This window comes from Cervus elaphus, chromosome 11, assembly GCF_910594005.1.
Source record: "Cervus elaphus chromosome 11, mCerEla1.1, whole genome shotgun sequence".
NCBI lineage: Eukaryota > Metazoa > Chordata > Mammalia > Artiodactyla > Cervidae > Cervus > Cervus elaphus.
Window position 1 is genome coordinate 86,635,421 of NC_057825.1, and position 14,375 is coordinate 86,649,795.

The 14,375-nt window shown below is 46.8% G+C and overlaps 1 protein-coding gene across 1 annotated transcript; it reads right to left on the minus strand.

The window, feature by feature from the left end:
• Positions 1-545: 545 nt before the first annotated feature.
• On the minus strand, positions 546-4,949 carry LOC122703789 (the record flags this gene model as incomplete). The annotated part of the gene is given in 2 exon segments (XM_043918252.1): positions 546-1,589; positions 1,671-4,949. Coding segments are annotated over 2 exon segments (4,323 nt in total), but the record flags the coding sequence as incomplete, so codon positions are not given.
• Positions 4,950-14,375: the final 9,426 nt, after the last annotated feature.

Genomic DNA, 14,375 nt, shown 5'->3' on the forward strand with positions numbered 1-14,375 from the left:
TCGTACTCGTACCTGAGGCCCCTGGTGTCTACGGTCCTTGAAGGTGAAGCTAACTAGATCTCTGTTTCCGACATCCCACCTCTGGGGTCCATCACAAGAGGTCACACAACTCCAGCTCCTGCAATAATAGCTTTCTATGCCACCACAGGTTTTCCAGTTATTTTTTATATAGCCCGGGCAAGCCCAAAACCCCAACCTATGGTTTTTTATCCCATCCCTATAGTACTTATCATGGAGACCGTCCTGCTTTGCGAAGAGGCTTGAGAGGTCGAAGTTCAGGTCCGGCCACCAGGTGTTTGGAGGGTGGATTCCTGAGGTCTCATTGAGCAGCTCATGAGTTTGCCCGTCGTTGAGTTTCCATGTGATCTTAGCAGGTTGATGGGGGTTATGACTGGTCGCTCCTGGGTCGATGAGAGCTGCCATCAGCAGGAGAATTAGGAGGTCTCCCAGCGGACAAGTTTCAGTTTCAAAGGATTTGACGGGTGAGGACTCGCCTTCCATTCTGCTCGCGCTTTTTCTTGTTCTTCCGATGTGGCTTGCCGCACGTGATTGCAATGAACCCAGGGTCCAATCCCGTCGACCTTGACAGCGGTAGGAGTGGTAAGGAGAACAACATAAGGGCCTTTCCATCTAGGTTCTAATACTTTAGATTGGTGTCGTTTTACCCAAACCCAATCACCTGGGCCAATATTATGTGAGGGGAGGGCCCTCTTGTTTTGGCCCTCATGTATCTCTCGAATCAATTTCCAAACATGGTTATGCACCTTACTTAATGCTATCAGAGTTTGCTGGAATTGTCCCAAAGTAGGGGGTGGCAGATATTTTCCTTTGAAAATAGGATACACAGGAGGGGGTCTTCCATACAGAATCTCAAAAGGAGTAAGATTCAGCTTATAAGGGGTGTTACGTGCCCGAAAGAGTGCAAAGGGGAGGAGGGTCACCCAGTCCCCGCCAGTCTCTATTGCCAACTTTGTCAAAGTTTCTTTTAGGGTCCGATTCATTCTCTCAACCTGTCCTGAGCTCTGGGGATTATATTCGCAATGTAACTTCCATTTCGTCCCCAGAGCTTGGGCCAGCCCTTGTACAATCTGGCTCACAAAGGCAGGTCCATTATCAGAGCCCATAGTCACTGGCAGCCCATACCTAGGCACTATCTCCTCTAAGATCTTTTTAGCAACCACTATTGCTGTCTCTCCCTTAGTGGGGAAAGCTTCCACCCACCCCGAGAAAGTATCTACCAGTACCAACAGATAGCGGTACCCATACTTGCCTGGCCTTACCTCGGTGAAATCTATCTCCCAATGTTGCCCTGGCTTTTCCCCTCGGTACCTCGTTCCCGAGTGCTGCTTCTTCTCTGCCCTCATCAGCTGGCACGCTTTGCAGGCTTGAATTATCTCTCGTACAGTTACATTTTGACGAGGGAACCTCAGGCAGGCCATCTGGAGAAGTGTTAGGGTCTTTTTTTCTCCCAAGTGTGTAGTTGTGTGCAGGTGTTCACACAGGTGACGACCCAGGGAGGCAGGCAAGATCAGGTTGTTGTTTTGGTCTCGGTACCATCCATCTTGGTCATCTTTCTGGAGGGTGGTATCCTTGTTGATCCAGGCGAGATCGGGGAGGGAATATTCGGGAACTGGTGGCAAGGTCCCCATACCAGGGGGTGGAAGTCCCACGGCTAATATGGGGGCGGCATAGTCCCGGCTAGCCGCTTCTCGAGCGGCCGCATCAGCAGCACGATTGCCCAGCGCCTTAGGGTCTTCTCCCTTCTGGTGACCGGGGACATGTACTATAGCTACTGCCCGGGGTAGTTGGACAGCTTCCAAGAGCCTGCGAATCTCAGGCAGATTTTTGACCTCTTTTCCCTCAGCTGTCCGAAATCCCCTTTCTTGGTATATGGGACCTTGAATATGGGCAGTGCTGAAAGCATATCGGCTGTCAGTAAAAATGGTGACTCTCTTCCCTTTGGCTTGCTCCAGAGCCTGTATCAGGGCAATCAATTCTGCTTTTTGTGCAGAAGTGTTTGGGGGTAGTGTCTCAGCCCATATCGTCTGCCCTGAATCATCAACTATGGCTGCTCCCGCCTTCCTTTGCCCATCTTTTACATAACTGCTCCCATCGGTGAACCATACTAGCTCACTGTTGCTTAGGGGTACATCAGTTAAGTCTTTTCGTGCCGCCAGGGCCTCAGCCAGTATCTCACTGCAATCATGGAGAGGGCTGTCCTTCTCTGGGTTGGGTAGGAGCGTGGCCGGATTTAGGAAGCAAGGGGTCTGAAAACGCACCCGTGGGGCATCGAGCAGCAAGGCCTGGTAGTGTGTCAAGCGGGCATTGGAGATCCACTTACCCGGCGGCTGCTTTAAAACCCCTTCCACGGCGTGGGGGGTGTAAACCGAGAGTTGCTGTCCATAAGTCAACTTGTCAGCGTCGCGGACGAGGAGGGCTGTAGCTGCAATGATGCGAAGGCAAGGGGGCCACCCAGCGGCCACCGGGTCTAATCGCTTCGAAAGGTATGCTACCGGCCGCTTCCATGGTCCCCATTGTTGAGTCAAGACCCCCTTTCCTATTCCTTGCTTTTCATCTATAAACAGCTGGAATGGCTTATTTGGGTTAGGCAGGGCAAGGGCTGGGGCTTCTAGTAGGGCCCGTCTGAGTGTCTGGAAAGCCTGTTTCATTGGCTCAGTCCAAGTCCACTTTGGGGTCTCTTTACTTCCCTCATATAAGGGCCGGGCCTTCTCAGCAAACCCCATAATCCACAGTCTGCAATATCCAACAGTCCCCAGAAACTCTCTCACCTGGCGGGGGTTTTTGGGCTCTGGTATCTGCAATATTGTTTCTTTCATGGCCTGGGTTAGCCACCTTTGCCCCTGCCTGATCTTATACCCCAAATAGGTGACCTCTTGCTGGGCTATTTGTGCCTTCTTTGCGCTAGCGCGATACCCCAAGATGCCTAGGGTCTGTAATAGGTCCCCAGTGGCACGGCTGCAAGCTTCCTCTGTGGTTCCAGCCAACATAAGGTCATCTACATATTGTAGCAGAATGACCTCTGGGTGGCAAGCCCGATATTCATAGAGGTCCTCACTCAGAGCCTCATTAAACAAGGTAGGGGAGTTCTTGAACCCCTGTGGGAGGCGGGTCCAAGTTAATTGTACTACTGGTTGGCCCTCCTCCTCAGTCCACTCAAAGGCAAATATCTCTTGGCTCTGGACTGCCAGGGGTAGGCTGAAAAAGGCATCCTTCAAGTCCAGCACAGTGTACCAAGTGTACTCAGGCAGTAAACTGCTCAGGAGGGTATACGGGTTAGGGACAGTTGGGTGTATGTCACTCACCCGTTTGTTGACTTCTCGCAGGTCTTGGACAGGTCTGTAATCTGTCCCCCCTAGCTTCTTCACCGGCAGTAAGGGGGTGTTCCAAGGGGATCGGCATCGCCTGAGAATTCCGGCCTCCATGAGCCGTCGAATGTGGGGAGTGATCCCCCGCCGAGCTTCTTGGCTCATAGGGTACTGTCTCACCCTCACAGGAACTGCCTCGGCCTTTAGCTCGATGACGACCGGATGTCTCTGTTTAGCTAGTCCCATTCCCGCTGTTTCTGCCCAGGCCAATGGATATTTATGGACCCACGGTTGTACATCTAGTGCTATGGTCTCTGAGGGCTTAGGCGCAAAAAGTCTGTATTCATCCCTTAAGGCTAGGGACAAGACATGTATCGGTTGTCCAAGTCCATCCGTGACTGACATTCCCCCTGGGTCAAAATGGATCTGAGCATTAACTTTAGTCAACAAGTCTCTTCCAAGTAGAGGGGCTGGGCATTCTGGTATCACCAAAAACGAATGGGACACCTGGTGGGTCCCTAGATTTACTTTCCGTTCTGTGGTCCAACAATATCTTTTTGTCCCCGTGGCTCCTTGCACTAAGCTGGCTTTCTTAGACATTGGTCCCAGTTTTTGATTTAAAACAGAGTGTTGGGCGCCAGTATCCACCATGAAGCCAACGGGTTTCCCCTCCACATGTATGGTTACCCAGGACTCGGGGAGGGGTGCCGAGTCTCGACTCCCCTAGTCACTGTCTTCCCCCGCATATAGAACTCGAGTTCCGGGGGGGAGGATTTTCTCTCTCTGGGTCATTCCTCTCCTTGAGTCCCTCTTGGGGCACTCGTTTTTCCAGTGCCCCTGTTCTTTGCAGTAGGCGCACTGATCCTTCTTTAGGGCCTGCCTTTTTGGTTTTTCTTTTTCTCCCGTCCGGGGGTCTCGAGGTTCCCTCAATTCTGTTCCGGCCTTTAACCCCGCAAAAAGAATCTGGGCTAGCTCCTTCTGGTTCTTCCGGTTTTCCCTCGCCCTATGTTCCCTCTCTTCTTTCCTGATCTTTTCCGCTAATTCCCTTTCCTCCCGCCGAATTCGCTCTTCCCTTTCTTCTGGGGTCTCCCTATTATTAAATACCTTTTCAGCTACTTTCAGTAAATCCTGTATTGTCTGTTCTCCCAATCCCTCTACCTTTTGTAATTTCTTCCTAATATCTGGGGCTGCCTGATTCACAAACGCTAACAAAACTGCAGCGCGTGACTCCTCAGCCTGGGGGTCCATAGGTGTATATTGCCTGAAAGCTTCCATCAGCCTCTCTAGGAAGGCTGCCGGGCTTTCAGTGGGCTCTTGCCTTACTAAATTTACCTTTGCCAGATTTGTCGGCTTTCTTGCTGCAGCCCGCAGGCCAGCCATTAGAGTCTGGCGGTACACTCGGAGACGCTCCCTACCTTCCACCCGCTCAAAATCCCAGTTAGGCCGCAACAGAGGAAACCCCTCGTCCACAAGATGAGGCTGGGCGGTTGGCCTCCCGTCGACCCCTGGTACCCGTTTCCGCGCCTCTGCCAGAATTCGCTCCCGTTCTTCCGTGGTGAAGAGCACCTGCAACAGCTGCTGACAATCATCCCAGGTGGGATTATGAGTAAACAAAATGGAATCTAAGAGGTCAATGAGGCCTTGGGGCTTCTCTGAGAAAGGAGGGTTTTGGGTCTTCCAATTGTACAGGTCACTCGTGGAAAAGGGCCAGTACTGATAGGTTCGCTCTCCGTCCGGGTTAGTTGGTCCCACTCGGACGGGGAGCGCCTGAACAGTGGATGAAGGTAACTCTGGGTCCCCAGGGTCTTGCTTACCCCTATCTCCCTTAGTTTTCCCCCGGGTCCCCAATGCCGGTCCCCCCTCACGGTCGGTTCCCGTTGGCCCTCTTAATCCTCTCGGTTCACCTGTGGGAGCTTCTCTCCTCGGAGGGGATTGCAAGGAGGGCACATATGGCGGAGGCCTTATCTCCGTTTCTAGATCTATCAGGTTTGGATAAGATGATTCCTGAAGGACTGGTTTTGGGTCCTCTTTCTTTTTGGTTTCCTCCGGGGGGGTCTCCATCACCAGGACCTGTGAACTGGAGGAACTAGGAAGTTTGTAAACAAAAGGTTTTAACCATTTAGGCGGATTTTCTACTAGATCCTGCCAGACCATGACATAGGGGACTTGACTCGGATGGCCCCAGGGATCAGGAGCCATAATCTTCTCCTTCACAGCCTGTATGATGGACGGTTGAAAGGTGCCTTCCGGAGGCCATCCAACCTGAAAGGCGGGCCACTCTGCAGAACAAAGAGTTATTAATTTACCTTTTTTGACTAGCAAAGACAAGTCATGGGCCCTGGCCCTGACATCCGAAAAATGGTCAGTCATGAGAGAAAGTGGGGTAGATTCTCCCTGCCCCATGGTCAAAGAATAAACGGTAAGGAAGAGAGAGAATAAGTCAGAAGTGAGAAAGAACGATGCACCAGAAGAGAACGAGACTAGAGACAATGCCGGCACACACACACAAAAAACACGGAGAGCCAAAGACAAACACACGGACAAACAAACGTCGGCCGACGACACAGCGCTGGGTTTTCGGGCCCCCTGAATTTTCTTGCCTCCCGGTAGCAGATTCACCTTACCGAATGACGTCCGCTGTTCACCAGGCTCGGGGTCGGGAGAGGAACTTTCCTTCCCGCGGAGTCGGCTGCCCCCCAGCGCGTCCGCTGGCCTTGGCCTTACGCCGGCTTGGCTCCCCCTTTATAAAAACCTTCTCGCGGAGTTGGCTGCCCCCCAGCGCGTCCGCTGGCCTTGGCCTTACGCCGGCTTGCTCCCCCTTTATAAAAAGCCTTCTCGCGGAGTCGGCTGCCCCCCAGCGCGTCCGCTGGCCTTGGCCTTACGCCGGCTTGCTCCCCCTTTATAAAAAAGCCTTCTCGCGGAGTCGGCTGCCGCCCAGCGCGTCCGCTGGCCCCGGCCTTACGCCAGCTTGCTCCCCCTGCTTCCTGAGCACCGGTGTTATTATTTATCCTTCCCCTTTGTCCTGTAAGCGTTCTCTTCTCCCTGTCAAGGGATCCCGGACGAGCCCCCAAATGTTATGCCTGATGTCCGAATCCCCGAGCGGGAAGAGAGAAGGCTTCCAAGACAATGCAACTCGCAAAAAAAGGGAAGTTTATTACTGTCTCGAGCCAGGGCTTTCTGCCACAAACATCACAGTGGTGCAGGGTCAGAAAAGCCCTGGCTCAAGCTTGGTACACAAATTTATAAGATATGCAAAAGCGGTTAGTAGCTGGCTTAAGCGGATTGGTTACATGTTTGCAAAGTAATTCTATCGGTACAGACTTTCGCGGGCTTTTCAGCTCTCCCTTTGTTCTTACTGGGCGCATATTGATTGGCTGGCTCCAGGTTACCTGATGGGGGTAGGGAATCTTACCATTTCGGGGGAAGCTAAAACTTAGGTCCAGGCCGCCCGTCACGGTATTAACTCTGGCAGCCTCACAGTTTTTGCAAGGATACCAGGAAGTTGGAACAGAAAATTACTATTAATAAAAGAAAACTAAACTATCTCAAGTTAAAGAATTTAGTTTTTTCTATCTATGGAAAGATGCAAGAGTTTGAGTTCACTGAAATCATTGCTTTGATATGCAGCTATCTGGGGCCAGTATCCTGTGTTTTCATGCAAAGATGGGCATGATAAAGGACAGAGATGGTATGGACCTAACAGAAGCAGAAGATATTAAGAAGAGGCGGCAAGAAAACACAGAAGAACTGTACAAAAAAGACCTTCATGACCCAGATAACCAAGAAGGTGTGATCACTCACTTAGAGCCAGACATTCTGGAATGTGAAGTCAAGTGGGCATTAGGAAGTATCACTATGAGCAACGCTAGTGGAGGTGATGGAATTCCAGTTGAGCTATTTCAAATCCTAAAAGATGATGCTGTGAAAGTGCTGCACTCAATATGTCAGCAAATATGGAAAACTCAGCAGTGGCCACAGGACTGGAAAAGGTCAGTTCTCATTCCAATCCCAAAGAAAGACAATGTCAAAGAATGTTCAAACTACAGCACAATTGCACTCATCTCACACGCTAGCAGAGTAATGCTCAAAATTCTCCAAGCCAGGCTTCAGCAGTATGCGAACCGTGAACTTTCAGACGTTCAAGCTGGAGTTAGAAAGGGCAGAGGAACCAGAAATCAAATTGCGAACATCTGTTGGATCATCAAAAAAGCAAGAGAGTTGCAGAAACACATCTACTTCTGCTTTATTGACTACGCCAAAGCGTTTGACTTGTGTGGCTCACAACAAACTGTGGGAAATTCTTAAAGAGATGGGAATAACAGACCACCTGACCTGCCTCCCAAGAAATCTGTATGCAGGTCAGGAAGCAACAGTTAGAACTGGACATGGAACAACAGACTGGTTCCAAATTGGGAAAGGAGTACACCAAGGCTGTATGTTGTCACCCTGCTTATTTAACTTATATGGAGAGTATATCATGCAAAATGCCAGACTGGATGAAGCACAAGCTGGAATCAAGATTGCTGGGAGAAATATCAATAACCTGACATATGCAGATGACACCACCTTTATGACAGAAAGCAAAGAAGAACAAAGAGCCTCTTGATGACATTGAAAGAGGAGAGTGAAAAAGTTGGCTTAAACTCAACATTCAGTAAACTAAGATCATGACATCCGGTCCCATCACTTCATGGCAAATAGATGGGGAAACAGTGGAAACAGAGTTTATTTTGGGGGGCTCCAAAATCACTGCAGATGGTGACTGCAGCCATGAAATTAAAAGATGCTTACTCCAAGAAAAATTATGACCAACCTAGACAGCATATTATAAAGCAGAGACATTATGTTGCCAATGAAGGCCTGTCTAGTCAAAGCTATGGTTTTTCCAGTAGTCATGTATGGATTTGAGAGTTGGACTATAAAGAAAGCTGAGAGCGAAAAAATTGATGCTTTTGAACTGTGATGTTGGAGAAGACTCTTGAAAGTCCCCTGGACTGCAAGGAGATACAACAAGTCCATCCTAAAGGAAATCAGTCCAGAACATTCATTGAGAGGACTGATGCTGAAGCTGAAACTCCAATATTTTGGACACCCGATATGAAGAACTGATTCATTTAAAAGACCCTGATGTTGGAAAAGATTGAAGGTAGGAGGAGAAGGGAAGAAGGGGATGACAGAGGATGAGATGGTTGGATGGCATTACCGACTCAATGGACATGAGTTTGAGCAAGCTCTGTCTGTTGGTGATGGACAGGGAAGTGTGATGTGCTGCAGTCCATGGGGTTGCAAAGAGTCAGACAGGACCGAGCAACTGAACTGAACTGAACTCATTTCTTTGATATGCACTTCAGCTACCTGGGGCCAGTATCCTGTGTTTTTACATCCTGAGTTTTCTTAGGCTACACCGTCCAGTCAGGAGTGGCTGCGGTCTGATGACTGCTAGATTGCAGGCATTCTTCATTTCCTTCCTGATTTCCCTCGGGGCTCACCTTTGAGGCGGCGGTTAGGTGGTGGCTAGATCTTTTGTTTACAGATACAGCAGGCAATAATTTATTATCGATTCCTTTCTATTGGGAGAGGTTTATAGATACCTCTCAGTGTCATATTTGCCTCCACTTGATTCTTCCCCATTTCTCTTTATTATTATGATTATTTGGTGAAGATTGTGCTACTAATTACTATTTTTCAAATGGCGCTACAAATTTTGATTTAGGGTCTTCAAGCTTTTGTTTTCAGCTCTAAGCAAGTCTAAGATTGGGAAGCTATAATTTGGTGCTCAGATGAGGCAGAATGGGTGGTTATTGTTACAAGTTGTAATTTCCTGGGAAATGCTGCGGAATGGTCCAGAAAGTCAAGAGTTAACCGGAGTGAAATAAATCGCAAGCAAAACAATCCCTTCCATAATAAGGTGGAAAAACTTGAGGGAAATATAATTAGATGAATTTGCAACTTTGTTTACATATAAATTAGAGAGCATGAAATTGAGTGCTGCTGGCCAAAGGTTAAGAAATTTGTACCCAGTTTGTGACTTGTAGTTGGCAGCAAACAGGAAACAACAAAGACAAAAATTCAATGTTCCAGATCCTCCCTGAATATCTGCCCAGGAAAGTTTACTCACTGACTAATGGCCCTCTTTCGGTGTTCTGCACATCCTTCTTCAGTACCCTGAGCACAGCCACAAGTTTTAAAAGTCGTTTTAGCCACAGAAGATGTATGCAACTTGTTCTGGTGTTGGCTTCTCACAGAGTCAGAAAGAGGGAGAATTATGTTGTTTTTATTCATGCCAAGCTTTTTTAACGCCAGAGTGCTGAATGAAGCTTTCAAAGGAAAAAAAAGTAACAAAGGAAAAATAATCAATAGTAAAAGTTGACTAATGGCTAACAACTGTTAAGTGTTTGGTGTACACAAAATATAGCTGCAGGAGGGGAAAGAAGAGAGATTGAAATGCTGATCAAGAGGCCCGCTCAGTTTAAGAAATGGGAAGTGAGACTTTAAAATGAGATGTCAAAGAAAGAGTGCATTCCTGTTCATTCTCTGCACTGACCTCTCACATTGCAGATCTTCACAGCCCTTGCTTAAAAATGGAACTACACATTCTTTCTAAATTTCTCTTGAAGGAGGAGGGAAAATATGAGCTGGTTTTATCATGCTTACCTAAAATGCAAGAATAGTGGAAAATGCATTTTCTTGATGCACATGGACAGTAATTCAGGTTTGGATATGTGAAATGAAAGCATCTCCTGCCATACTAATAAACAAGAAATGTCACAGCCATTAGCAATTTCTGGCCTCAAAATGTGAATGAGGGCTCAAGGCAATACAGGGGATGCTGCCACCACCTACCCCCCCTACCCCCACCCGCCGCCCCGGGATGATTGCTAAGGAGCTGGGGGAATGCAAGAAGCAAGGTGAACTAGGAAACAAGATTAGCCCAAGACAGCTGAGGTGCATATGAAAAGAATGAATTCAGTGAGCCCAGAGGCTTGCATCTTCCATACATAGAATGCTAAATTCCTTGATACCTGATCTTGATGTTCAGACTCCCTGTTCCCTTTGTTGCAAATTTGTGTGTATATAGCCTGACTTCCCCTCTTGCCTCCTTGGAGCAGTTTTCTCAAAACTACTGAGATGCTCGCTCCCAGGCTCACAGTCCGAAATATTCCCACCAAATAAAATAACTCTATTTTCAGGTTGTGACTATATTTCTTAGTCGACAGATATAACCTGGATCCTAATTATTTTCTTCCTCTCTCCAGGACTCCATCCTCTCCCTTTGAGCTGTTATCTGCGGCTCTATGAACAGAGCTGGGAAGACACCATATAATCCTGTACCTCTCTGTGAGAAAAGTTGAGTCAGTGAAACAGCAGGACCTATATGAAAAACTCTTAAGAGCAACTGACTGGCATGTGTTGTTATAGCCACGCTTTCTGGGAAACAAACTCACTCAGAAGGACAATGCAGATAGTGGAGTGCAGTTTATTACACCGGCGGGCCCAAGGCAGTCTCCTCTTAGCCAAGGACCCCGAGCAGCATTTGTGAAAACCTTTTATACCCCATGTGTACGTGTCCGAACCCACCACCCCAAATTCCTTGAGACTTACAAAGGAAGGGTAAATACAATCACAATAACCCCATCATTCACGTGTTATGTGATCAAACAGTTAATAATCAATATGCCCGCGGTTACATTCCAACCAGTTAATAACCGATAAGCCTGTGGTTACATTCCGGTAGATACTGTCCGGAGGCAGGGGTGATTAGTGTATGTTTTTTCTTAGGCTATGAGTAACCTGGATATGATCTTCAAGGTTCCCCTGTCCAGAGGGGGTCTTATCCTTCCATTGTCGTTCCCACAGGCAGTAAGCAGAGAGTTCAGAGTCCACTGGAGAGGCGGCTGAGCACGATCAGCACGGACAGGCCTGAGATAGAGTCCTGGCACTATGAATTCTTTCTTCAGTGTCAACTAAAAAAATTGCACAACATGAGAGTTGTGAGTTAAGTTTTATTTGGGGCAAAATGAGGACTGCAGCCCAGAAGACAGCACCTCAGATAGCTCTGAGAAACTGTTCCAAAGAGGTAGAGGGAAAAGAAAGTATATATGTGATTTTGGTAAAGGGGGAGTATGTGCCATCAAGCACATATTTTCTGTAGAAAGTTTCTGCTGGTGTCATGAAGCTTCTGCTAGTCATGAGAAACAATCATCATTATGAGAAGATGTAAGAATTGGGCTCATAAAGTCAGCTCCTGAGAATATCTAACTATCTAAAGACCTGTGCTGCCAGGATCCCGGAGCACTGAGTGCCTCATTTCTGCTTTCCACCCTGAACTCCTTTAGGGGGTGTTGGAAGTCATCAGCTTCAGTGGCACATGGTTTAATCCTTGTAGAAGTAGATGGCGAGCACCCAGGGCAAGTGCCAATTTGTGGTTGATACATGGCAAGTGTTGAGAATGTTTAAAAGACTTAGTTTAAAAGATAAACTAAGGCAGGAGACTTCCCTGGTGGTCCAGTAGTTAAGAACCCGCCTTGCAATACAGGGGATGTGGGTTCGATCCCTGGTTCAGGAACTAAGATCCCATATGCCACGGAGCAACTAATAAGCCGACACACCTCAACTACTGAGCCTGCACACCACAACTAGAGTCTGTATACTGCAACAAAGGATCCTGGGTATTGTAGCCAAATAAATAAATAAAATTAATTTTTAAAAAAGATAAACTAAGGCATATTTTAAAATGTCAAGAGTTTATTTCAGCAATGACTGACCCAAATCAGGCAGCACCAAAAATGAAGTGGTCAGGAGCATGCCACCAAGGCGAGTCTAGGGGCTGGAGGTGGGGGGAGACTTTTATACAGAAAAGGCAGAAGGAAAGCAAAGAAAGCATTGACTGGCTATAGCTTAAAGCCCAGTTGGCTGCTGGTTGTCCTTGGGTTTTGATTTCATAACCTTGAGATGTTTACAGGCTTAGATTTCAGTTTGCTTACCCAGATCACCACAGCATTAAAGACACATCAGTCTAATGGTCTCCTTGTTTAATTAATTTAGCAAGATTTAGTTATACATAAAAGGAAGTGAAAAAAAGCTAAGTGGATAAAGGATAGAATTTGGAAGGCAAAGACCTGGGTTAAAACCCTAGCCTTGCCCCTCACCCTCACTCAGTGGCCTTGGACAAGCCCTTTACCTTCTAATTCTTCAGGCTCTTCCCTTGAAAATGGGGAGTATAACCAACCTTACACAGCAGTCATAAGGATTAGATGCAGGAGCACTTTCTGTATTACATTTGCACTATTATAAAGTATTGTTTTTCTCATGGGGAGGGAGGCAATCCCAGCCTTCAGTGAGGGAACAGCAAAGTTATCTCCACACTTTGCTCAAAGTTTTATTATCATTGTCAAGGTGTAAACAACAGAGAACACCAGATTTGCTTTTGCTTTGTTTGATCCCCACAGTTTATCTTTAAACTTTAATTGAATAAGTTGTCAACATTTTAACACTGGGCTATTTTATACACACATTTAGTTTCCTGACTTCTCTGGCAGCTATAGGCCAACCTTCCCACACAGCAACAGTCACCAGTTCTAAGCAGGGACTGCCCTGTTTTAGACAGCACAGGTGCTCTCCCCTTGCACACGGTCCCACACTGTCTTGTTACCAGACACACAGATGCTTGGGTGGGTGTCACCTTTCAGAAGTAATTTCTCTTACACGTGCTTACTTTGTGGAGTGTGGTAGGCTGAATAATCATTCCCCAAAGATGTCCACATCCTAATTTCCAAAAACCCAACTACTTTACATGGCAAAAAGGAACTTTGCAGGTTTAATTTAGTTAAGAATCTTGAAATGGAGCCATTATACTAATTATCCAAGTGGGCCAAATGTAATGATAATGGTCCTTCCTTATAACAGGGAGGTATTTAACTCTCTGTCATGACCCAAAGGGCCAGGTATACAAAGATACACATATCAAGAAAGATATTCTAGGGCTTGGAGGTTATCTGAAGCTGGCCAAGGGCCAGTCCTTTCTTTGGAATGTGCAAAGTTTGAGACCCCAGCCCCTTTACTGTACAGGCCAGTACCTGGCCCTTCACCTAAGTTCTCTTACAGCAAAATGCTTCTCTTTGAGCATCTACATTAAGCTAAGTATTTATATAATTGACACAGAAATAGTATTAATATGAATATCCCTTCCCTTATGACTGTACAGTGGAAGTGAGAAATAGATTTAAGGGACTAGATCTGATAGACAGAGAGCCTGATGAACTATGGACGGAGGTTCGTGACATTGTACAGGAGACAGGGATCAAGACCATCCCCATGGAAAAGAAATGCAAAAAGGCAAAATGGTTGTCTGAGGAGGCCTTACAAATAGCTGTGAAAAGAAAAGAAGTGAAAAGCAAAGGAGAAAAGGAACGATATTCCCATTTGAATGCAGAGTTCCAAAGAATAGCCAGGAGAGATACGAAAGCCTTCCTCAGCGATCAATGCAAAGAAATAGAGGACAACAACAGAATGGGAAAAGACTAAAGATCTCTTCAAGAAAATTAGAGATACCAAGGGAACATTTCATGCAAAAATGGGCTCTATAAAGGACAGAAATGGTATGGACCTAACAGAAGCAGAAGATATTAAGAAGAGGTGGCAAGAATACACAGAAGAACTGTACAAAAAAGATCTACATGACCCAGATAATCACAATGGTGTGATCACTGACCTAGAGCCAGACATCCTGGAATGTGAGGTCAAGTTGGCCTTAGAAAGCATCACTACAAACAAAGTTAGTGGATGTGATGGAATTCCAGTTGAGCTGTTTCAAATCCTAAAAGATGATGCTGTCAAAGTGCTGCACTCAATATGCCAGCAAATTTAGAAAAATCAGCACTGGCCACAGGACTGGAAAAGGTCCATTTTCATTTCAATCCCAAAGAAAGGCAATGCCAAAGAATGCTCAAATTGCTACTGCACAATTGCACTCATTGCAGACACTAGTAAAGTAATGCTCAAAATTCTCCAAGCCAGGCTTAAACAGTATGTGAACCATGAATTGATGTT